At 60.4% G+C, this 24,540-nt stretch overlaps 1 protein-coding gene across 3 annotated transcripts in view; it reads right to left on the bottom strand.

Moving 5' to 3' along the window:
• MACROD1 (mono-ADP ribosylhydrolase 1) overlaps positions 1-24,540 on the bottom strand; it is a 152,318-nt gene that overhangs the window by 13,914 nt on the left and 113,864 nt on the right. For 2 of the 3 annotated variants that reach the window (XM_027090653.1, XM_027090655.1), the window contains exon 4: positions 609-638. The exons of the other annotated variant lie outside the window; for it this stretch is intronic. In XM_027090653.1, coding sequence (XP_026946454.1) covers positions 609-638 — 30 coding nt within the window. The remainder of the gene's footprint in view (positions 1-608; positions 639-24,540) is intronic. 3 annotated transcript variants of the gene reach the window in all.

A 24,540-nucleotide genomic window follows, 5' to 3' on the forward strand; every position in this document is an offset into this window, starting at 1 on the left:
CCTGGTGGTCTTTGACAACAGTGAACACACACGCACTCTCGTGGGCTTAACCGTTGGCGGAGCTCCGCCTGACTCGATGAGAACTTGTCCCGGCGGCAGAGCTGCCCTGCGAGGCTGCAGGGCAGAGCAGAGATGCTAATTTTGCCCTCGCAGGTGAGGCCAAAGGGGCACAGGGCTGGCCGAGGGCCCGTGGGCGTCAGGGGCAGGGCTGGGCTTTCCCCACCACACCTGTGCCCCGGCCCCACAACGACCCGGTCCCAGTCCCAGGCCCAGTCCCTTTGAAACCTCAGGGGGCCCTCCAGCCCCCAGTTACAGACCAGGAGGCCTCTGCTCAGAGGGTGGGGACCTACCCCAGTCACCCAGTGCCGAAGCAGCCGGGCCTGCCAGCCTGGCTTCATCCACAGTGAGGACGAGGCCGGGCAAGGCCGATGGGGTGGGAGGCGGTAAAGAAGGGCAGAGATGGAGAGATGGGAACGGCGCACCATGGGGACGAGGGGAACGCTGCGGGGAAGGCGCATGGCAGCCAGCTGGGCTCCGTGGGTGAAGGGGCCAGGAGGAGAGAAGCAGACCCCCAGACAACCCCCAGGCCGCAGGAAGGGTGTACTCACCGCCGCCGCCTCCGAGCAGGGAGCTGTTGGCTGCAAGAGAGAAAGACGAAGGCGGTCAGTCGGGGAGAGGCTGGTGGGGCATGCAGCTGCGCGGGGGGGGGGGGGGGGGGGGCGACGGGGGGGCTGCCAGCCAGGCCTGAGGGCCAGCCCGGGTCCCTGGGCACAGGGTCACTGAAGCAGGGGCAGATAACCAGGAGGCAGAAGGGGCTGGGACTTCCTCTTCCGCTGAGGCTCCCAATGGGCCTGGGGCTGGTACTGCGGTGGGATTGGGAGGCAGCAGGGTCGGGTCCGCTCACCCCGGAAGCAGCTGCATGTGAGCTCTAGAGTGGCAGACGACCCTTGGCCGCACGTATCCTTCATTCACTCGTTCTTTCTTCCTTTTTTTTTGGGGGGGCTGCACAGTGCAGCATGCGGGATCTAAGTTCCCCAACCAGGGATCGAACCCGCATTCCCTGCATTGGGAGCACTGAGTCTTAACCACTGGACTGCCAGGGAAGTCCCTCACTCATTCCTTCTTCCCACAGGGTCTCCCGAGCCCCCCTGTGCCAGGCCTGGTGCAGAGATGTGGAGCTCACAGACTGTGGGAGACACAGCTGCAGCCACTAGGAGCAAACTGCATCGCTGCAGCCCTGGAAAGTGCCGCCGGGGGGTGAGGATTATGAACCAGGGCTGGGAGCCTCACGGACAACAGCACTCACGTGCGAGGTCAGGACCCCACCCAGGGCAGCGCAGGAAGGGCCCAGGGCACTGGGACTGGAACCGGACTGGAACAGATGGGTGACTTGTGAAGGTCAAGGAAGAGAGAGAGCTCCTCAGCTGCACCGGCCCCTGGTGCCCCGCACCCTCGACCAGAGCTGGACCGCCAGCTGCCGCAGCTGCCCCGTCCGCCTCGCTCTGCCTGGCCAGCTGCCCTCTCCAGCCCCCCACGGGGCCGACGCAGGGGCAAAGTGAGGCTGGCAGCCTCTCCGTCAGAATGTGAGAGCTGTGCGGGTCAGCGCTCCCTCCCAGCCTGGGCTCCAGCTTCCGGCCACACAGCTGCCTTGTGTGAAGCACTGATGCTAATGAGTGCAAGTGATGGGCGAGACAGGGCAGGTGCGTTCCCCAGGCCCAGGTGTCGCCCGGTGGGGAGATGGTCAGCCGTGCCTCAGCCCCTCTGGCCCCAGGGGTCCTGGCTCCCAGGCGGGGCCTTCAGCTCCGACACCGCTGTGGCATCCCTCCCTGCCTTCCCAGGTCCTGTTGCAGCCCCTCTGTAAGAGGGGGACACGGAAAAGAGCCCAGGCCAGGAATGGGGGCCATTTCCAAGCTGGCCCGGCCGTAGGCCCCGGGTTGCTCTGAGGAGGCTGTGGACGCTGCTAAGTGGTGTCAGGTGGCTCTGAGTGGCTGGTCTCCCAGAGCTGACAGCTCTTCGCTTGGGGAATAATTAATTCCACAGCCCGAAAACCCAGGGCTGCAAGTTGCCACGTTACTTGCAAGATTAATACAAGCAGCTAATTAAGATGGAGAGGCGAGGAGCGGCTGGGCGCTCCCAGAGCGGAGCTGGGGGGCCGCGGGGAATGTGGGCAGAGGCGGGCTGAGCAGGCAGCGGAGGCAGCCAGAGCTGGAGCCCCGGGGGACAGCGCAAGCAGGAGGTGGACCGCACAGGACACCCAGCAGACATGGCAGGCCGCTGGGGGCTGGGCACGTCGCCAATGACTGAGGGAGGCTGTTTGCCGGGCACAGACTGACCCCATTTACTGTCATAACAAAGCCACAAGGGCAGTGCCATTGCTCCCACTTTACAGGTAAGAAAACCAAAGCTCAGAGGTTGAGCTGCGCGGCAGCAGGATTGGAACGGGGTCTGTCTGACTCCAAAGCCAAGCCACAAAGCAGGCCAACCTCGAAGCAGACTGCTGAGGGACTGTTGGAGGGAGGCTGCCCCTGCCCCCCTCCGCCCCCCCCCCCGCCCCCCAGGGCTGGGGCCCGCCTCCTCCACATCAGGCAGAGCACACAGTAGGCCCCTCGGATGCACTCTTGACCCTCCTCCCACCCCAGCAGGTTGGCTGCAAAGATGAGGGGTCGGACGTCTGGAGAGCTCTGCCCTGGAGCCAGTGCGGGAGACCCAGGCATCTTAGGTCAGCGTGGGTCCAGCTCCCGGCCCCCTTGGCTCCCACGGCAGTCCTGGCGGCTGTCGGAAGCTGCCCTCCACGGCCCTTCCCTGCCTCCCCCCATCACCTCTCTCTCTTAATTAACACCGGCCGCAAATGAGCCGGCTCCCGCTGGTGGAGAGCTCAGTGTCAAACGCACTGGCAGCGAGCCTCAAAGGGGTGGGAGGGGAGGGGCTCCGACCTGCTGTTTTGCAGGTCCCTTTGGAAGGAGATGCCAACAGCCACCTGCCCTGCACCCCCTAAACCCCACCGAGTGTGGCCCTGCCCGGGTGAGGGGACTGGGGTGGATTGGCCCGATGTCTCATCCAGGGGCTGAGGAGGGAGGTGAGCCTGGGGCAGAGGCTGAGCTGGGGGAAGGGGGGACCAGGTAGCCAGGTGGCATTACCTGCCACAGGTGGGAGAGGGAGGTGTGGCCCAGCACTGGGGGCTCAGACTCAAGCTGCACAGAGGACCTGGTCACCAGCCTGTCCCCAAGTTCAGCAGGTATCCCAGGAGGCCGGTCTGCAGTGTCCCCTTCCCGGAGCCCACCATGCCCAGCAGCCCCCTGGTGGGGCTCAGGGGGAAGGGCTGCAACCTGGTGGTCTAGAGCCCGTTCTCCTGCTCCTCTTTCCCTTAGGCCCCTGTTTGGCCCTCTCCCCAGGGGCCTGGACACCTGGCCACATGGTGCCCCCGTAGGGCTGCCCGAGGCACTCACAGTTGGGAGGATGGCCTGGAGGCTTGGGGGGAACATGGAAAATGGGGAGCAGTACCAAAGATACCACAGGCGGTTCCCTGGGTGTACCGCCCAGCCTCCCATCCAAAGCAGGGCCGTTTCAGGCCTTCCTGCTCCCCAGCCCGGGCTGGCCCTTCCCACCTCACCTCACCCGCACGCTCCTCCCCTTTCTGCCCCCGCCGCCCCCATGCTCCCCTCAGTTTGGTTTGAGGCTCTAAATCACAACTGGTCATTCATCCATTTTTCCAATGAGGAAACTGAGGCTCACGGCCTGACTGGTGAGGGGAGTAGAGGGGTTTGAACCAGGAGGGCTGGTTGTCACACCCATTTTCTTTCTTTTTTTTTTTTTTTGGTGGTACGCGGGCCTCTCACTGTTGTGGCCTCTCCCGTTGCGGAGCACAGGCTCCGGACGTGCAGGCTCAGCGGCCATGGCTCACGGGCCCAGCCACTCCGCAGCATGTGGGATCTTCCCGGACCGGGGCACGAACCCGTGTCTCCTGCATCGGCAGGCGGACTCTCAACCACTGCGCCACCAGGGAAGCCCCACACCCATTTTCTTAACCCCTGCACCCTCCCTCTGTCGGAAAGGGCCTCCTTGCTGAGGCGGGGTGATGGGCGAGCAAGACGTGGACTATCACTGGACCTCAGGTCCAAACCAGAGTCTGTAACACAGCCCCACCCAAAGGACCCAAACCTGCCCCAGCAAAGCAGGGTCATCAAGCCTGTGAGGGGGGACCCATGCCTGGCCCTAGGGTGAGCGGGGCTTGAGGCTTGTTCTGGCTTTGTGGCGGGCATAGGCTCCTGGGCCAGAGCGTGCGCCTCCGGGGCTGTGAGATGCCTGGTCCACGCCTGCCATCTGAGTTGGCTTGTCGGCCCCCACGCAGGGCGAGGTGGTCCAGCCCTGCCGCGGCCCCTGCCCGTGGACGTGCCTGTGCCGTGCTCTGTTGGACACGATTAACTGGCTAGGAGCCTCAGTGCTGCGCCTGTGACCTTGGGGTGGAAATGAGGTCCACCCCAGTCACTGCCAAATCCTCTGTCCGCTGACAGCAGCCCACCAGGCCAGGGGCTGGGGCTGGGGTGTGCTGGGGGCATCGCTCCCCGCCTCTCACAGGTATCCCAGGCCCCTAGGAAGAAGGGGCATCGCTCCCCGCCTCTCACAGGTATCCCAGGCCCCTGTGAGAAGGCCTCTGCCAGCCCTTCCCTGCCCCCGCACTGCTGCTCATGCAGTGCAGTCCCCCGACCCCCATTTCTCCTTTGCCTACTCCGCACCTTTTCAGGCCTGGGGCACCTGGGGGGGAAGCCCCTCCCCCGACTCCCAGCACCTGTTGTCCTGTGGGTGGGGGAGAGCCGCTTCCCCGTTTGTGCCCCAGCTCCCGGCCCAGTTCAGGGGCTGGAATGTGGCCACTGCCTGGTGAAAGGGAGAGAGCCAGACCCGGAGTGCTTGGCCACTGTCACTTCAGGGGACCCAGCGGCCCCTCTGTTACTCTCTGCACAAAACATTTTAATTGGGGACTCCCCTGGTGGCTCAGTGGTTAAGAATCTGCCTGCCAATGCAGGGGACATGGGTTCAATCCCTGGTCTGGGAAGATCCCACACGCCACAGAGCAACTAAGCCTGTGCACCATAACTACTGAGCCCACATGCCACAACTACTGAAGCCCATGCACCCTAGAGCCCATGCTCCGCAACAAGAGAAGCCACCACAATGAGAAGCCCGTGCACTGCAATGAAGACCCAACGCAGCCAAAAATAAATAAATAAATAAATAAAGATAAATAAGTACTAGGGGGACTTCCCTGGTGGTGCAGTGGATAAGAATCCGCCTGCCAATGCAGGGGACACGGGTTCAAGCCCTGTTCCAGGAAGATCCCACATGCTGTGGAGCAACTAAGCCCCTGTACCACAGCTACTGAGCCTGCGCTCTAGAGCCCACCAGCCACAACTACTGAGCCCACCAGCCACAACTACTGAAGCCCGCGCGCCTAAAGCCCACGCTCTGCAACAAGAGAAGCCACCGCAATGAGAAGCCCGCGCACCGCAACGAAGAGTAGCCCTGCTAACTGCAACTAGAGGAAGCCCGCGTGCAGCAATGAAGACCCAACGCAGCCAAAACTAAGTGAATAAATTTAAAAAAATTTGTTTAAAAAAAATAAGTACTAGGGATGTAATATACAACTGATAAAAAAAAATTTTACTTGGGTGCCAACTGTGTGCCAGGGGCCACCAAGGGTACCCAAGTTGAGTCGAGGAGAGTGTGTAAATGTCCAGGTGAGGAAGGTACCAGAGCTGGAGCAGCCTGGAGTCTGGGGGCTTCACAGAGGAGGCGGCAGCACACCTTGGAGGGAAGGAAGGACATGCAGGGAAATAAGTCTGAGTATTTCCCTGGTCGGGGGGCCACAGGGGTGCCTATGCTGGGGAAGGACAAGGTCAGCTTTGCCTGACTCTCCACAGGCCCAGGGAGGATCAAAGGGGCCAGAATGTGGTTGAACCAGGGCAGCAGCAGAACAGGGATGGAGGGAGGGGGAGGTGAGGGGAGAGGGCGGAGGGGAGGGGGACACACAGATACATCTTCCTCTTCTTTTCTTTTCGGGCCACACCCTCGCAGCATGCGGGATCTTAGTTCCCGACCAGGGATCGAACCCCAGCCGTTGGCAGTGAGAGCACTGAGTCCTAACCACTGGACTGCCGGGGAACTCCCTCCTCTTCCTTTTCTGGTTGCTCCCACTGCACGCCCCCTCCTGCCCTGCCAGGCAGCACCTAAACAGAAGAGTAGCCCCCACTTTGAGGGCCCAGGCAGGGAGTAGTAGGCAGGTACCTGGGGCCCATAATACTTTTAGGGACCATGAAAACGTAATTTCTTTTATTTATTTCTTTTTATGTATGTATGTATTTTTGTGCTTTTTATTTTTTTTTAATATTTATTTATTTATTTGGTTGTGCCAGGTCTTAGTTGTGGCAGGTGGGCTCCTTAGTTGCGGCTCGCCCACTCCTTTGTTGCGGCACATGGACTCCTTAGTTGAGGCATGTGAACTCATAGTTGCGGCATGTGGACTTCTTAGTTGCAGCATGCAGACTCTTAGTTGCAGCACGCATGTGGGATCTAGTTCCTTGACCGGGGATTGCACCTCGGCCCCCTGAATGGGGAGCGTGGAGTCTTAACCACTGTGCCACCAGGGAAGTCCCTAATTTCTTTTAAAATCAGAAGAAAAAGTGAACTTTTAGGTTGAAAACAAAAATTATATATAATTTTAAGTATATATCAAATATATAATATATATAAAATGTTAAGAAATTTGTCTTTATGCCAACAAAGTCATACAATTAACTTTTATTTTTGTAGAGGAAGGGCCCACAGTGGCAGAAGGGCCTGGGCCTGGGTCAGGTAAGCCCTGTACTTGCATGAGCTCATTTAATCCTGACCTTGTGTGGAAGACACTATTACTAACCCATTTTACAGATGAGAGAGCCGAGCCATGGAGAAGGATCTTCTCACTATGCAAATATGAACATCTCCTATGTTACCCCCAGCTTCCTGGTTAAAGGTCCAAAGCCCCCTTTTGCTCTCAGGATAAAGAACAAGCTGCCCCCATACCCCAGGCCCAGGACCCTGCTGACTCATCACCTTATCTCTGTCCTCTCTCCCCCCCATCTATCCCTCAGCCACGCTCCAGGTCCTCAGACTTGCCCCATTTCCTCCGGCCCCAGGGCCTTTGCATGGGCTGGTCCCCTGCCTGGAGGAGACCCTCACCATCTCCGGCCCTGAGAGCCAGCAGTGTCTGGAGCTGGTCTCCTGCTACACCCTACCACGGGCCATGAATCACTGCCTCCAGCATCCTCACCTCCCAGGTGAGCGTCTACTTTGCTACCCTACCCCCCCAGCCCTGAGTGTCTCATCCACAGCCCGTCCCCAGCGCCCAGCACAGAGCCCAGTACACAGCAGGCACCCACTAACAATACACTGAACAAACCTGACAGGTTACGATTGTGCCCAGAGTCACTCAGCCAGGCCGCATGGGGTCCCCTGGCTCTGAAGGAGAGGCTCTCATCCACCAGGCCTCACAGAAGAGCCCACCCGGGGGCGCCCTAAGAGGCAGGATCTGGGGTGGGGGCCATGCAGGTGACAGGACTGGTTCAAGGGCAGTGACAGGAGGTGTTGTAGGAGCTGCCTAGGCTTCTCCCCGGCAGGGACTAACTCCTCCAGCCCGGGTGGGGGAGCGTCAAGGAGGGGGCAGTGGGCCGTGTGGGCCACCACAGAGGAGACTCGGTGACCCGAGGAAAGCGCTGAGCAGGTTACTGGGCCAGGGAGAAGCTGGGTGAGCGGGCACAGCAGTGACTGTGCGGCAGGCACAACCCCTGCGGGTGTTTCCGGAGGCTGCGGCTGCCACGTGGCCTCATCCTGGCCTCCGAGGCCTGAGAGGCTGCCGGCCAGGCTTGGGGTGGGGGGACGGCTCCCCCAAATCACCCAGCCCCTCTCCCTAGCCCCTTTCCTCCACCCTCCCCTGTAAGGCCAGATCTCAGCTTTCTATCATTTGACAAAGGTGCATCCAACCCCTGTATGTGCCAGGCTCTGGGACACAGCCCAGCAAGGCCCTGCTGGCACAGATCTCATCATCAGGCAGGGAGACAGTCCAGAAACAGCCAGCTAAACTTGAACAAGAATTACCATTAGCACCAGAGGTTGTGAAGTGGATAGAAGGGAGGAGAGAGTGGCAGGCAGGTGGGTAGGGGCTCACCTAGAAGGAGTCAAGGACCCGCTGAAAAGGAAGCTACTTGTGAGGAGCACAGGCCAGGCAGGGGCTGGCCTGTGCAAAGGCCCTGAGGCAGGAGCCCGCCTGGTGGGTTTGAAGCACAGCCAGGAGCCACTGTGGCTGAGGCAGAGTGAGTCGGGGAGAGAAGCAGGAGAGAAGGTCAGAGGGCAGAGGGGGCAGGAGGGGGACCAGGGGGCTACTGCACTTTCCAGGTGATCCCTTCCCAGACCTCCTCCTTGGTTCTCCCCCAGTGTCTGTGCATCCCCAAACAGCCCCGACCATTCCACTGCACCTGCCCCATTCCTGGCCTGCCTCTGCCTGGCCGAGCCCCCACTGCTCCCCTGTGTCCCAGAGTGTAGCACAGCGCCCGGCACCTATGAGGCGACGACTGACTGACGGCCCGCGCGATGGAATGGAATGGTGGCCCCAGCCCCACGGGGGGTTTGGGGGAGTGGGCTTTGTTCCCATGAAGTCCTCACCGTTTCCTCCCAAGTTCCCACAGGCCTGCCGTGGGTGTCCACATTACTTGAGGGCGAGCCGTTTAAAACATGTTTTAGATTAGAAACGTCCCACAGATGGAATAAAATGTGAAATGTGCTTAATTTCTGAAGAGAAAACAAGAGGCTTCAAAGGCATCTCGAGCTGCCAGAGCAGTTGCCGCGTTTGACAAGCTCTGGCCCCCAGGCCGAGGTCACTGTCCTGTGAGGTGAGGCTGCCTGGTGGAAAGTGTGAGGCTTAACTAGACATTCCCCAGACTTGGGGGGCCCTCACAGGGGGCAAGGGACTCACACTTATCGGCACCAGGCTATCAGACCTCTGCTGATCAGCTCAACATGTGTACACGTGTGTACACACACCCCTTCCCGTCCTGTTTACAGACGGGGAAACTGAGGCCCAGAGAGGCAAAGTGACTTGCCCAAGGCCACAGCCCTATCGGAGGAGCCAACGTCCTCGTGCTTTGCAAGGTCTGGTCCTGTAACCCTCAGCTGTGACCCTGGGCCAGCTGCTCCACTCCCTGGGGCCTGAGTTTCCTCATCTGTGGGGTGGGGAGGTCAGTTAAGTGAAGGCCTTTGGGGCATGGATGATAAAGTTTAAAATGCCTCTAAAACTGTTACGGCAGGGCTTCCCTGGTGGCACAGTGGTTGAGAGTCCGCCTGCCGATGCAGGGGACGCGGGTTCATGCCCCGGTCCGGGAAGATCCCACATGCCGCGGAGCGGCTGGGCCCGTGAGCCATGGCCGCTGAGCCTGCGCATCCGGAGCCTGTGCTCCACAATGGGAGAGGCCACAGCAGTGAGAGGCCCGCGTACCGCAAAAAATACCAAAAAAACAAAAAAACTGTTACGGCGTCATAGAGCTTCGTGACGGCATTGGGTGCAGGAGCTGGGGTCCCCAGCTCTTCCCAGTCAGCCAGGGAGAAGGGTGAGATCAGCCTGCTGACAGGCTGCATTAATAATAATAACAACAATAATAATGACAGCAGCTTCTTCTCATCAAGGTTTGTTCACCAGCCTCCCAGGGAGAGCCATGAGGACCTTACTGGATGCACCGCTCCATTTTACAGATGGGGAGACTGAGGCTCAGATAAGTGCCTGGCCCGAGGCCACACAGTGAGGGTGGTGGAGATAGAATTTCAATCCCATTGATCTGACTCTAGCCTGGACCACTCAGCATCCTGCTCAGCCAGATTTGGCTCTTTTGCCTCCAGGACCGAGCTCCTCACTCCATCTTCTCTGAGCAGAGCCCTGAGATTCTCCAAATCTGTTGGGAGTTGTGCCCAGCTGGGCTCCCTCTTCCAGAGTCTCCCCCTCGGCCTCCTCCTTCCCACTGGCCCTGTGCCAGGCCCCCCCTTCCTCGGCTGTCCTGAACCTCAGATGGGCCTCCCTCACTCCTGCCCCTTCACGCACGTCCATTCTGGTTCTGCAGTCCCCTCCCTGGTCTACCCCGGGCATCCCACCCCCATGCCTCTCCCTACAAAAGCTGCCCAGTCAGCCATTTAAGCTCAAAGCAGGTGACTTGGCTGCGGTTCCTGCTGGCCTAGGCCCCTCCTTTGTCCCCTCCTGCCTGGGTTCCTTGGGCTCTGCCCCTGGAGACCCAGCCTCCCAGCTGGTGGTCCCCAAGCTGGACCCCAAACTCTTGGATCCCATTCTCCAAGCCCCCTGGACACCTTCCACGTATTGGTATTTTGTTTTGCAAGAAATTCATGTTCATTGCCCCCAATTGGATAATATACATAAAAAGCAAAGGAAAAGTGAGTCACCCATTAGCTCGTTGCACAGATTTGGCTAGCCCCCGTTCACATTTTCCTGGAGGAACTTTTAGACTTTAAACAAAAACAAAAAATAGTTAATAACACATTTATCGAGCAAGTTCTTTGTGCCGGGCAGTGGGCCAAGTATTTTCAGTGGATTCTTTCATTTTACCCTTCCCTCCCTGGAGAGCCTAATGACAGGTACTATTATTTTTCTCACTTTACAGATGAGGAAGTAGAGGCTCAGACAGGTTGCATGACTTGCTCAAGGGAGCCAGGCTTTGAATCAGGCCGTCCGATTTCTGAGGCAGTGCTGAGTCTGCAGTGCTCTGGGACCCTGGCTGCTGCCTGGGCCTCCCCTCCCCCAGGAGCCAGGGGTCCCAGCGCTCAGCGTACCCCCATTAGCATAACCACAAACATCCCTGAAACCCAATTACCAAGAGATGACTTGGGCCCCAGCCAGCCGGGCAGGCAGTCTCCAGCCACGCAGGAACGAGGGGCTGGGGCCCAAGGGAGCCCTGGCGGGTGGAAAAGTGGACGACGAGGGGGATATTTTCTGGGGGAGGGGCCTGGAGAGGCTGCTTGTCCACTGCTCCCAGGGTGGTGTGGGTGTGTCCTGCAGGTAGCCTTGACCCCCCGCTCAGCCCCAGCTGGAGAGGCCCCCCAACCCCTAAGGAAGGGTCACAGGTTCCTCTACCCCCAGCTTGCTGGGTGACCCCAGGCAGCCCCTTGCCCTCTCTGAGCTTCAGTTTTCTTCCTGAAAGGAGAGAACCGGGGCTAATGGAGCAGAAAATAAATGACGGTCTGGGAGGAGGAAGGAGTGCAGGTTCTGAACAGCAGGGCAGGTCTGGGGCTGCATTTCTAACTTCCCCATGAGGTCCAACCACCATCTCCTCCCACCTGGGCAGCTCCTCTGCTGGCCCTCACCTTCCACTCTGTCCTCTTCAGCAACCGGGGCTCCTTTGCTATTGAACACATACACACACACACACACACACACACACACACACACATACACGGCCCCTTGACCCACCAACAGCCCCCAAAATAAAATGTCATAGAAGAGCTGAAGCCCTCCCCTCCCCCACAGAGGAACCCACCACCCTGAACCGGGCACATATTTTCTTTAGAGTTTTACTATGTATACCCCTCAACAGGCTATTACCCAGGTATTCGTGTTTTAATTTTTTTGTGTGTATTTATTTAATTAGTTTATTTTTGACTGCGCTGGGTCTTCATTGCTGCACGCGGGCTTTCTCTAGTTGCGGTGAGCGGGGCTACTCTTTGTTGCGGTGCGCGGGCTTCTCATTGCGGTGGCTTCTCTTGTGGTGGAGCAGGGGCTCTAGACGTGCGGGCTTTAGTAGTTGTGGCACACGGGCTCAGTTGCTCCGCGGCATGTGGGATCTTCCCGGACCAGGGCTCGAACCCGTGTCTCCTGCATTTGGCAGGCGGACTCTCAACCACTGTGCCACCAGGGAAGCCCATCGCGTCTTAGTTTCATATAAAGTGGAACTCCTGGGATTGGCTGCTACCCTTTGCGGTGGGGCTTGGGAGGCTTATCCCGGCAGGCCCAGGCTGCTCTGGTCCGTCTGCTTTCACCGCTATGTAATATTCCAGGCTGGGACTGTCCCACACTCTTCCACCCGTCCTCCCACTGACCATCAGTCAAGTGTGCCCAGTTTTGTCTCTTGCAAACCCAGCTGCAGTAGCATCTTGCACACGGCCTGTGAACCCATGTGCTGGAATTTATCTCTTATACGCCTGGCAGTGAGACTGCTGGTTGTGGTACATGCACATCTTTAACTCTACTAGTTATTGCCAAATTGTTCTCCAAAGTGGTTGTTCAGATGATCGTTTTAAAATATAAATTAAATCATGTCACTTCCCTGCCTAAAACTCTCAAAGAGCTTCCTATTACACTTAGAATAAAATCCATACTCCCCTCCACAAACGCATGGCTGCATGACACGCTCCATTCTCCCCAATTTCCTGGACTTCTTTTTTTTTCCTGGACTTCTTTCTCTTCCTCAGATAGGTCTGGCTCTTTCATGCCCCAGGGCCTTTGCACATACTGCTCCCTCTCCCTGGCACACTCTTCTTCCATCTCTTTCCAAACTGTCTCCTGTTCATCCTTCAGGTCTTCAATGAAAATGTCACCTCCACTGAAAGTCCTCCCCGGAAGTGCCTTCCACCCTGTTCCCCATCACCCTGTTTATTTCCTTCAGAGGCCACGTCATGGTCCTGCAGTGATCTCGTCCTCTCATTTATTTGCTGGTTTATTACCAGCATGGCAGCCTGTGGAAGAGGGCCTGGTCTGCTTTGGTCATTCCTGTGCTCCGGAGGCCAGCACGGCCGGCACTGAAGCTCTGCTCTCAGTGACATTCATTCATTCAACAGATGTGGATTAAGCTCCATCTGGTTGAAATGTCCAGAGGGGAGTGAGCCCGAGTTGAGGGCAGAGGGGTAGCCAGGCCCATGGGGCCCTGAGCCTTCTCCCACGGCCATGGGGAGCTATGGCAGGTGCTAGAGGGAGGGAGAGGCAGGGTCAGGCTTGCACTTTGGAAGGCAGCTCCTCAGAGCCGAGGGGGAGCAAATTGAAGGGAGTGGACCTGGAAGCAGGGGCTGGAGGGATGGTGGTGGCCGAGGATGGGTTGATGGAGGGCCAGGAAGAGAGGCGATGCTAAACCCACAGGGGCCAATTAGAGGACCATGGGAGACAGGATTGGATGGGGCATAGGATTGGCTTCCAAATGTGGCTCTATCCAGTCGATGGAAGGAGCACCTTGGTGTGAGGAAATGGCAGGGCTCTGGCCCCCTTGATGCCCCCGCCCCCACTGTCTTCCACCACTGCAGGAAGCTGGGAGGGAGCTCTCCCAGTGATTTTGAGAGGGTGGCAGAAGTCCAGAGGTGCCTCCCAGCGAGGCACACCTTGATCTAGTCCAGCCCCTCTGTGTATAGACAGGGAAACCGAGGCCCTGAAAGGAAAGGAACTAGAAGAAGACTACACAGCTGAATCCTCACGCTAGTTGTTGCTTTTGGAACATGAGGTGTGGTACTGAGACCAAAGAGACATTCCCTTCTTCCGACAAAGACAGAGGAAAGGGGCTTCTCTGGGGCGCAATGGTTAAGAATCCGCCTGCCAATGCAGGGGGCACAGGTTCGAGCCCTGGTCCGGGAAGATCCCACATGCCACGGAGCAACTAAGCCCGTGCGCCACAACTACTGAGCCTGCGCTCTAGAGCCCGCGAGCCACAACTACTGGGCCCACGTGCCACAACTACTGAAGGCCCGCGTGCCTAGAGCCCGTGCTCCGCAACAAGAGAAGCCACCGCAGTGAGAAGCCCGTGCGCCACAATGAAGAGCAGCCCCTGCTCGCCGCAACTAGAGAAAGCCCGCGCACAGCAACAAAGACCCAACGCAGGTACAAAAAAAAAAAAAAATAAATAAATTTATTTAAAAAAAAAAAGAGGAAAGGAGGCCAGCCTTTGCTGCGCAGGGAATTTAAGTTAGACACCAGGAAGGACTTCCTTAGAAGCTCCACCCACCAGACACAGCCTTGTCAGGCCCACCTTCTCTGGGCAACCCCTGGCTGACAGTCCTGCAGCTGGCCCCCTGGGACTCTCAGGACACGCGGTTGGGGAGGTGACCCATTCAAGGTCACTCAGCTGGGAAGAGGCGGTTTCATCTGGGTCTAAAACTAGAGCTCCTTTGGCGGCAGGGCCAGGGGTGGTCCTGAGGAGTCCCAGCTCCCTCCTGTCCCAGGCCCTGCGGTCCGGGAGCCCAGGGTGTCCCTTGTCCCGAGGGCCTCAGGGCGGTCTTCTTGCTCCCTCCCAGGTTGTGTCCTGTGAGGACAAGATAGGACCCCAGTGGTTCCAGGCCCAGGCGCCTCAGGTCCTCGAGGGGGAGGCGTGGGGGGGGGGGGCAGGCAGCCATTGGTACGCGAGGCTGTGCCTCCGCCCCTCCAAGCCCAGCCTTTTCTGCTCAGCTCTTTAAGGATCCCTCCTCGCAGAGGCAGCGTGGTGGTTGCTGGGCAACCCCATCCCCCCACCGTCACTGGGGCCCTCCCCCTCCTTCCCCACCCCTCGTCTGCGGCTCCTCCCAGCACCCAGTCTCAGAAGTGTCCTTAGCTCAGAACCTGCCAGGCCTGACTGCACCTGGGCCAGGCAGGCAGAGGGGCCTTGCGTGACCCCACCCAACCCCAGCCCTGGACCCCAGCTCTGCTCCACCAGGACTCAGGGGGAGGACCCCAGGCTCAGGGCACCCCGTGTGTGGATTCTCATTGCTCCACCCCCATCTTCAGTGGCTTCAGCTGCCCTGAGGTGTTGGAGCCTGTTGGGGGGACAGAGAGGACCGAAGGGGAAGGGCCCAGGAACTGCCTGAGTCCCCGGGGAGGTGGCCTACACAGGGCATCGGGCCTCAAAAGCCCCTGGGTGGTGGTGGAGACCAAGGCATTAACCTCGGAGGGGGGCAGGGGTGGGAGAGAGGGGCGCTGAGGAGGAGGGTGGGGTTCTGAGCCCTGAGAAGAAGGTCTGCAGGGGCTCAGAGAGGCAGTGGGGGGTGGAGGGGTTGTCGGGGGAAGCCGGGCTCCAGCAGAAGTTTCTGAGCCTCCAACCTCAAAACCCCGAATTTTCCACCCCACCACCCTCCACCCTGCCCCCCTTCTACCTCCTCGGGCAATCAGACAGACAGTGCTCTCTGGCTCCCCAACATCTTGGGGATGTTTTCCTCCTTCCAACTTCCTTCCCGATCAGGCCTGTACTTCTGGCCTCGCCTCTGACTCTCCTTCCCACAGTGCTCTGCCCACAAGCTGCTCCCCAACCGGCCCTCTGTACCTTGGCACAGGCTGGTCCCTCCACTTGGACTGTCCTTTTTTTAAAAAAATTAATTAATTAATTTTTGGCCACATTGGGGCTTTGTTGCTGCACGCGGGTTTTCTCTAGTTGCGGCAAGCGGGGGCTACTCTTCGTTGTGGTGTGTGGGCTTCTCATTGCGGTGGCTTCTCCTAGAGCCTGTGGAGCATAGGCTCTAGGCGCACGGGCTTCAGTAGTTGTGGCACGCAGGCTCAGTAGTTGTGGCACACAGGCTTAGTTGCCCTGTGGCATGTGGGATCTTCCCGGACCAGGGCCCGAACCCGTGTCCCCTGCATTGGCAGGCGGATCCTTAACTACTGCGCCACCAGGGAAGTCCTGGACTGTCCTTTAAGACACAATTCAGGTCTCCCTTCCTGAACTTGACTTGGGATGTGTATAACAGGTGAATGATAGCCAGAGTCAAGAAATGCTTAAATCACCATCAGAAGCATCACTTCTGGGAATAATGGCCTAGGAGTGAGCGGGTGAGGGCGGGAGGGAGCAAGAGGCAGCCCCGGTTGCCTGGAGGAGATGAGGGATGGGGTGGTGGTGATGTCATTTGTGGGGGGAAGAGGAGGTTCTCAAGGGAGAGGAGGGCCCATCAGAGACAAGCCTGGACAGCAGCCTCAGTCCTGCCATGGCAGGGGAGGGTGGGCTGGTGGGGAACCCTTGTCCCTGGGGTGGCATGGTCCTGCCTCTCCCCAGGCCTGGCTCTAACTCTCTCTGGCGTACTTCTCCCCACCCTCCCAGGGGCCTGGATGTGGTATCTGTCCATTCTGATCTCCATCCTTCACCTCCCATCACCCCCAACTCATACAAACACACCAGGACCCTACCCTGCCACACTCCAGTAGCTGGAAGTGTGTCTGGCGCCCCTCTGAACCCCTGGAACCATCATCTTGGGGCATTTTTAGGAATCACGATTGGCCTTGGGCAGCTCTGTCACCGTTGCCTGCAGGGCTGGTCCCGCCTGACACTCAGCAACGCCCGATTGCTCTCCCCAGGTGCCCGGCACTGCAGCAGATGCTGGGGACACGTGGGGACCACAAGAGGCCCAGGATGTGCCCCCAAGGGGCTCACAGGCTACTGGGAGAGACAGACACGAACAAAACGCCCGGCACTGAACACGGGCTCCATCGATTCTGAGTCTCACCACGGCTTCATGTACAACTGAGGAAGCAAACACACTGCCAGCCGCGCCCCGATTTCAGAGATGTGAAAGTTTGGTCTAGTGGATGAAGAATGGAGTCATACAAATCATGCATAACCACAGACTGAGCTAAGTGCGACCAAGAAGCTGAGGGGTCAGAGAGAACAAGGTGACCCAACTGGGAAAAATGGGTTCAGGGAGGCCTCTCAAAGGACTGGGCTGAGAGGTAAGTAGGAGCTGGCTTGGTCCGGAGAAGCGGGAGAGCGCAGGGAAGCGGGACCCCTGATTCAGCGCCCAGACAAGGCCAGCGGCTTCCCGGGCCAGCTGCCCCAGGCCACCATTCCCCACTGCTCCCAGCACCTGTCCTCGGCAGTTGCTGGCTTTGTCCTACCTAACTTTGTCCCTGCTGCGCCTGTTCCCTGGAGCACCCTCTCTGGGACTTCCGCCTGGGCTGGGGCCTTGCTGTCCCTGAAATTCTGCCCTGGGGCCCACCCCTGCCTCTCCTGTACCCTGACCCTGTGCTTATGGGGAGAAGCCCCAACCCTCTGTGCTGTGCAGGGTGGAAAGGTTTAGTGCACAGTGGCAGAAGAGAGAGCGTGGTGGTGTCAGGACTTGGATCAGAGAAGCTGCTGGGACTTTCCAGTGAGAACTGTCATTCCCAGCCAGGTGTGCACAGCCAGCCTACCCACAGGCCACACGCCCACGATTCATGGAAACATACCAGGGCGCCCCTGGGTGTCGCCAGGAGACCACAGTCTGGGATGGCCAGGTGTTCAGTGACTGCGATTCTCTGGGTACCCCCAGATGCAGTGGACCCTGGGGATCTTGGAGGGCAGTGATCTTCAAGACCAAGAACCCCCAGATGGGGCAGAAAGTCCATTAGGAGGCTCTCTGGATCCAGGCGAGGGGCTGGAGATCTGCCCTCCCTGGAGACGATGTCCAGGCTGGGGCCTGCGGGGCAGGCTGAGCCTCTGACTCTTGGGCAGCTGGCTGAAGTCCAAGGTCATGCCCTCTGGACAGCAGCTCTTGGCCTTTTCAGCGGTGCTGGTCCCTGACCACTCCCTGGGGGGCTTCATTCCTGCATGCCCAGCACCGAGCCTGGGGCGAAGGGGTCCCTGGTGACGCCCACTGACCATCCAGCGGGACAGACTCTACCCCTCTTTTGAGTCAGGTGGTCCCTTCTGCTGCCCCCAGCCCAGAACAAGCCCAAGCACGGCCAACGGTGGCACAACCTTGGCCGACAACAGTCTAATCACGGAGAGTCGTGCTGTTGCCACACTTAACAGTATACAGAGCACTTTTCCTCTTGCGGCCTCGTCAGACTGTCACAGCAGCCTTAGGAGGTCTGTGATGGCCCCGTTAAGATAAGGAACAGGGAGGCTGCAACAGTGCCCGGGGTCAGCAGCGGGTAAGTGGTGAGGTGGCGAGCAGGATCCGCATCTGAGGACTCCCCAGAAGGTGGGCAGATGGCGGGGAGGCCGGGGTGCTGCAGGCAGGGCCGGCGTGACCTTGGCTGCCCAGCATAGAGCCCACTGCACCTGGATGCCGGACACTGCCTGGGTTACTGCCGCCCTGGGAGCTGGGGATCTGGAGCTTGGCGAGCCCACGGCTGAAGCCACAAATTGTCCCTGCGTGACATGTGCTGCCTTGTGCTGAGAGCATCTCTGTGACTGCCTGGCTCGAAGACGAGCTCAGTCTTCCCAGGCCAGGGCCCCACCAGCCCATGCCCTCAGGGAGCCCCACAGCACACAGGGGCTCAGCAAGCGTTTGTTGAACGAACGAGGGATCTTTCTGAATCTCATAGCCGATAGCGCCTCTGCCGTACTTAGCCTCCCTGGCACCCGACTCCTTCCAAGATAAAGGCCAGACTCTCCAGGCTTGTCCAAGGCCCCGTACACCTGGCCTGGCTGACATCAGTTACCCCATCTTCCACCATGGTCCCCGTTGACTCCTAACCCCCGGCTCCAACCAAGAATTCCAGATCTCCAAACCCCAGGCTCTTTCACATCATAGCCCCTGAGAACAAGCTGAAATGAGCTTCTAATGTCTGCCAAGAACATTCCTCCCTACCTTCCAAGACCAGCTCAACAGCCACCTCCCCTGGGAAGCCATCCTCGGATCTCGCAGTTGACTTGGCCCCTGTGTCCAGGGCTCACGCGGTAACGATGTCTGTTTCAGCAAGTTCCCGCTAAGCCAAAGCTATTGAGGTGGCCGTCCCCCGGCTGGATTCCAGCTTTGCCAGGGCAGGGTACAGTAAGGCCTGATGCCCCTTGGTCTTTGGCACCCAAAAGGCACCTGGCACGGTGGACCTCCACATTCCCTGAACAGTGTGTAGCCACCCGGTACAGCAGCTCAATGGAATATCATGCAGCCATTAAAACCACTATTATGAAGAAGATATTTTGATATCTAAGGGCAACCTGTCAAACCGCTATATCCATGCCATCCACTCCACTCCGAGGCTGTGAGTGTCTGCTTCATGCCAGCCCTGTGCTTGGCATGGGGGTGGCAGGGGTGGAAAGGGGTCCCTCCTTCAAGGGATTCAGTTTAGAAGAGACGGAAGACATGCATAATTCCTGAGTGCCATGATGGAGGGAAGACGGAGCCCCAGGGCCCCCACGTCCATGGGGTCTGGGGAGGCGGGACGGAGACCATAGCTCTGTAAAAATTACAGCCGACAGCGCACGGACAAACCTGGAAGGGAGCGGAGGAACGGAGGCTGTGGACGCCACAGGATGGTGGCGGTGTGGGTGATTTTTCTTTCCTTTATTGTTGGTACAATGCTCTTTGGACAATAAATAAAAGTTGGGAGGAAAAAAATAGCTGTTTGGTGAATTGAGTATAAAGCAGGGGAAGGAAGAGAGGGAGATAAGGGGAGGAAATGGGAAGGGAGGGGTGAGGAGGGAGACGCAAGAAGGGCCAAGGCAGGGGTGCTCACAGTGAGGAGAGGCAGCAGCCCCAGGGGAGGCCTCAGCCTGCTCCCAGGCTGGGGGCAAGAGGGCCGGGAGAGCACAGGACGGGTGTGTGCGTGTGTGTGCGTGTGTGTGTGTGTGTGTGCGCGCGCGCACGCGCGCCAGTAGCCCTTATGGTGACCTTCTCCCAGGGAGAAGCCGGGAGGGCATCCCAGGGGAGGGGTGGCCTGGCCAGGCATTGACGGACAGCAAAGTGCAGGGAGTGCTGGGCTCCGGGAAGGGTCTAACACGGGCCTGCAGTTGGGACAGTGGGTGGGAGGTGCTGGGACGGGTCTGGAGGGAGGCGTCCCAGCCAGATTGTGGGCATTCTGGGTGTGGACCGGCAAACAGTGGGGCCTAGGTGGAGGCGGTGGGGTTCTAGGTAGAGGCAAGGACTCGCTCAGAGCAGCCCTCCAGGGAAAGGGTTGTTTGCAGGGCCCGATGACTGAGCTCGCTAAGAAGGTCTGGCCAGAGGGAGGCCAGGCAGACAGAGAGCTCCTTAGTACCCCAGAGGAGGCCAAGAGCATGGGGACTCTCCAGGCTCAGAGGAGGGAGGTCTGGTCCACCCGCACCCTCACCCCCGCACCAGACCCCACACAACAGGTGCAGACATCTCTAGTCCCCAGTGTGTGCCAGGCATGGCCCTAGCCACCTTTCTGTTCAAGGTCTCCTTCAACCCTCCTGTTAACCCTTTGCAGGTAGGATGTTAATGCTCCCATTTTACAACAGGGGACACTGAGATTTAGAGATTAAGTAACTTGCTCAAGGTCACGGTCAGCTAGTGAAGGGAAAGGCGGGGCTGGGCTCTGACCCGGGGCACTGCCCACTCAGGCAGCTCGGTGGAGCAAGGCAAGCAAGGCAGACGAGGGGGTCCCCGTGGCGAAGGCGAGCCAGGCAGGGAGGAAGGGGTTACCTCGGCACGCACAGTAGATGGTGGGTAACTGTTTGTGAATGAATGAATGGACGGATGGTTGGAAGGATGAATGAATGAGTGCAGAGAGGAGGGGTGTAAGGGGAGGCGCACGTGAGGGAGAACGCTTTTCTCTCTTCCCGCCCCCGCGCTGGAGGCTGGCTCTGGGAGCCTCCCTCCTCAGCCCCCGCCGCACTGAGGACCGACACCCCAACCTCCCCACCCTCCCCATCCATTTTAGCCGAGGGCAGGAGGAGGGGGACGCGGAGGCCGATTCTCCCAATCTGGGCCCGAGTCCCCGCGCGGCGGCGCAGCCTCTCGCGCCCGGTCCCGCGGGCCAGTGCGCAGAGCGGCGCCCCCGCCCCCGTCACCTCCTCCCCGCCTGCTGCCTCCCCTCTCCTCCCCTCCCTCCCCGCTCCGCGCCTGCACGCACGGCCCCCGCCGCCGCCGCCGCCGCTGCCGCCGCGAAGGGAGAGGCGGCCGCACAGCCTGGTTCCCCGCGCCCTGCTCGCCGCCGCCGCTCGCGCAAGCCCTGCTGCTGGCCTTCACCTCGCCGAGCGCACCCACCCGGGTACACGCACCCCGGCCGCCGGGCGCACCCCCGCGCACGCCCCCCGCGGCTCCGCCGGGCGCCGGAGCCGGGCAGATGCGCCGCCGCGCGCCCCCAGCCCCGGGCCCGCCACCGCGCCCCGCCGCGCGCCGGGGGCTCCTCTCCCGGGCCCCCGTGGGCGCCCTCCGGCTCCAGTTCCCGCCCGCTCCTTGGAATAACCCCTGAGGCTCCAGCCGTCGCCGCAAAGTTTCCCGAGGAGACCCGCCTCCCTGGCCGTTGAGCAGGTAAGGGTGGATGCACGGGGCGGGGGCCGGGGTCCGAGCGTGCGGGACGGGACGCCGGGGCCAGCGGGGCGGGGTGGGAGAGTGCAGGGAGGCGCCGCAGGATCCGGCTGCCCGGCTTTGCCCGGCCGCCGCGGGGACCGCGCAGCCTTTGGGATTTCGGGAGGGGGGCCCCCCCAGTCGACAGCCGAGTACCCATGGCGCTGGCTCCGCCGCGGGGAGGCGCGGGGTGCGCGGCCGGCGGCTCCACTCTCCCCAGCAGAGGCTGGAAAGGGCGGGGGCTCGGCGGGAGCCCCGGCCCGAGACCTCGCTGCGCTCCCAGGGAGACGGCCCCGCCCGCGGGGGTCGCCTAGCTGGGCTGGACTGTTCCGGCTCAGGTCTAGTACCCGGGAACCGGAGGGTTTGGCGCACGCCAAGAGAGGCAGCCCGCCGGCCCGGGCGCCGCGCTCCCGTCCCCACCAGCCGCGTGAGTCACGGTTGGAGCGAGGTTTTATTTTTAAAACGACTTCAAGGGGGGCACAAGCAGCCTCCAACTTCCCTCCCTGTGCGCGCGGTAGACTGTCAGCCCTGTGGGGGGCAGGAGACCAGGGCGGTGCACCTGGCGGCTAGAACGGTGGGACCTCTGGGCTGGAGGCCGGGGAAGCCAGGGGCCGGGCGCATGCCCCTCCTCCCGGGCGACTGGAGGCCCAGGGACGGAAGGCTGGGGAGTGTTGTTGCCCAGCTGCAGGGAGCCTTAGCTGATCAGAGCTCTCCGAGGAGGAGAAAGTTGAGGAGCATCGACATCAGGGAGCTGCCCCAGGCTTCCCGGCGGCCCCGAGGGCTGTGAGGCTCTCTGGGGCATGTGGTTTTAAGAGAACACAGACCAGCTGGGCTGTGCGAGGCCCTTGTAGTCCAAGCCAGAGACCTGATGTGAATGAATAAAGCCTAGGCTGGGGGCAGAGGTGGGGGGCATCTGGGTCCTGCCCTGCCCCACCCTGGCCCCTGCACCCTCAGGGAGGACAGAGACCAGTCTCTCTTGTCTCCCTCCCCAGGTGGCTCAGGAGTTGGGGAGGAGGCTGCCTGTGTGGGGCTCAGAGCCCCACAGAACGCAGGATGCCCCTGGCAGAGGGATGTGGGCTGGGGCATGCCCCTCTCTGCTCAGCAGCCGTGGGGAAGCTGGCTACGCTCAAGGGCTCCAGGCTCAGGTTTCTGGAGTGAAAGCCAACTGCATCTCTTCCTGCCAGCCCCAGGAGGAGAGGCGCAAACATCACCTGTCAGCTGGTGCCGACTCCGTGGGCGACTGTTCAGGGCTTCTTCAGAGGTTTAAATGGAAATGGCCTGAGCTGCCAGGGCCCATGCCCGGGAGGGAGTACTGCCCAGCTGAGCAGGCAGAGAGGGGGCCCTGGTAAGTGTGAGGGACAGGAAGAGCCGAGGGGCTGTCACATCCTGGCTGAAGGGTCAGACACGGGCCAGTTTGAGAGCAGGAGAGAGGAGGGCAGACAGAGTGTCTGTGTATGGAGGCGGGGGGGTGGCCTCTGTGCACGTCCCTGGCCCCTTGACCTCACACAGACACAGGGCTGGACACTCTTCAGTAAAAAGCCTCCCCGGCATGAGTTTGAGCCAGGCACGCCCTGGGGCTGCTGTAGCCTGTAGCATGTCCCCTAAGCCCCGGTGTGTGTGCCTTCGCTCTACCACTTACTAGTTGAAAGTCCCTGCTTCTCTGAGCCTCAGTTCGCCTTGTTGAGTGTACTCGCCCCCTGAGGCTGAGTTTGGCGGGGACAGGATGCATTATAAAATGGGGTGAGGTGGACAGATGCCCTGCTCCTGTTGAAGGGGTCCCCGAGGGCTGCGGGCACCCGGAGGGCGGGGGGGTCAGATTCCCCCCAGCCAGGGGCCTGTTGGTAGACATCAGCCTGACGGGGGCCCTCAGCAGCAGCGGCCTTCTTGGTGTCCCCCCTCGTGTCTCCTCTGAGGCCTCCCGTCATCGTGAGCCCCTGGGAGGTCCACCCAGCTGACCTCTAAGGAGATGGTGGGTGGGAGGGCTGCTGCCGCCCCATCGCATCACCTGCTGCCAGGGCTCTGCGGGGAGGGCGTTGGCCTGCAAGACTCAGCTCTGCACAGACTGAGGCCTGGTGGCTGAGCCTGTGTCACCCACTGGGTGGCCCCAGGCCTGTACCTCTGGGGACCCACCTCCTTGCCTGCACAGGGGGATATAACGGCTCTCCCACCCTGTGAGAATGGGTGGGCACCCTGAGTGCGGGTGTCGAGGGACAGCGAGGCAGGCCTGGAACCAGCTGACTGCCTGCAGAGGCCCAGTACAGGGGCACTTGTCAGGAAGCGGCTGCCCTGGTGCAGGGGAGGATGAGGCCCCTGGGGCCCGCTGGGCACAGCTCCCTCTGCCCAGTCAGGTGGGACAGAGGCAGGGAGGCAGGGCTGGGCGGGGCAGGGCAGGTTGCCCCCCTGCCCGGGGAAGGGGCAGATGGCTCAGGAGTTGCGGTGAGTGGGTGAAGGCCCTGCCCTGTGATGTAGATGGCCCCACTGTGTGTCCTCGGGGAACTGGGGACCTGCTGGCAGCCACCTCCCCGGCCAGCCAGGCTGCCCTGGAGTCAGGGCTGAGAAATGGCCTGATCTCAGAGATGGGGCCTGTCTGGGGCTGTGCGGGGGGCGCATCTGGCTGGGCCAGCCCTTCTGCCCCAGGGTCCTAGGGACTTGTGGTTCCTGGGGAGGGTTCTCTGCCTGGCCTGCTGCCTTCGAGCCAGTGACTGGATCTCCTTGGGCCTCAATATCTTCATCTGTAAAGTGGGGTAATAGCAGTTCCCACCTTGGGGTACCCACTATGAGATGATGCATTGAAGCTTCTGGCAGAGTTTATGCCTAGCAATGCGTTGCCCCCTGGGGTCCCCACCCCTGGATCGCGCTGGGCTGAGGGCTTTCAGCTTCTTCAGGCCTTGGAGTAGCAGGAAGGATGCCTCGGCCCCCTGCCGCAGCCACCGAAGTCCATTCTGGGTGGGATCTCACGTGCCAGCTGGCTGGCGTGTCAGCTCCAGTGACAGTGGGAGTGTCCAGGAGCAACAGGGGTGAGGCTGAGGGGTTTTGTCTTGGATCCCTCATGGGATGGGCTGCGTGGGCTGCGTGGGCTGCGTGTGTATGGACCAGGAGGGGTGTGACGCGTGTGGGCGTGGCTGGGGGTCTTAAATGCCAGCAGTGGCGTGGGTGGTGTCTGCCCCAGGGTGCTTACCATCGGAGAGGCCGCAGTAGCTCTGGGAGGGTGGGGCTGGCGCTGGCCTCAGGCCTACTTGCTGCCCTTGGTGTGTGTGTTTGGGGGGTCGCCTCCCTAGAACCTGGGTCGTTTTCCCTGAGACAAAGTTCAGGCCTGCTCCGGCTTGTACCAGACATGAGGCAGCTGTA

This window comes from Aethalodelphis obliquidens, unplaced genomic scaffold, assembly GCF_003676395.1.
Source record: "Aethalodelphis obliquidens isolate GAN/ISIS:26980383/991018 unplaced genomic scaffold, ASM367639v1 scaffold69, whole genome shotgun sequence".
NCBI classification, from domain to species: Eukaryota; Metazoa; Chordata; class Mammalia; order Artiodactyla; family Delphinidae; genus Aethalodelphis; species Aethalodelphis obliquidens.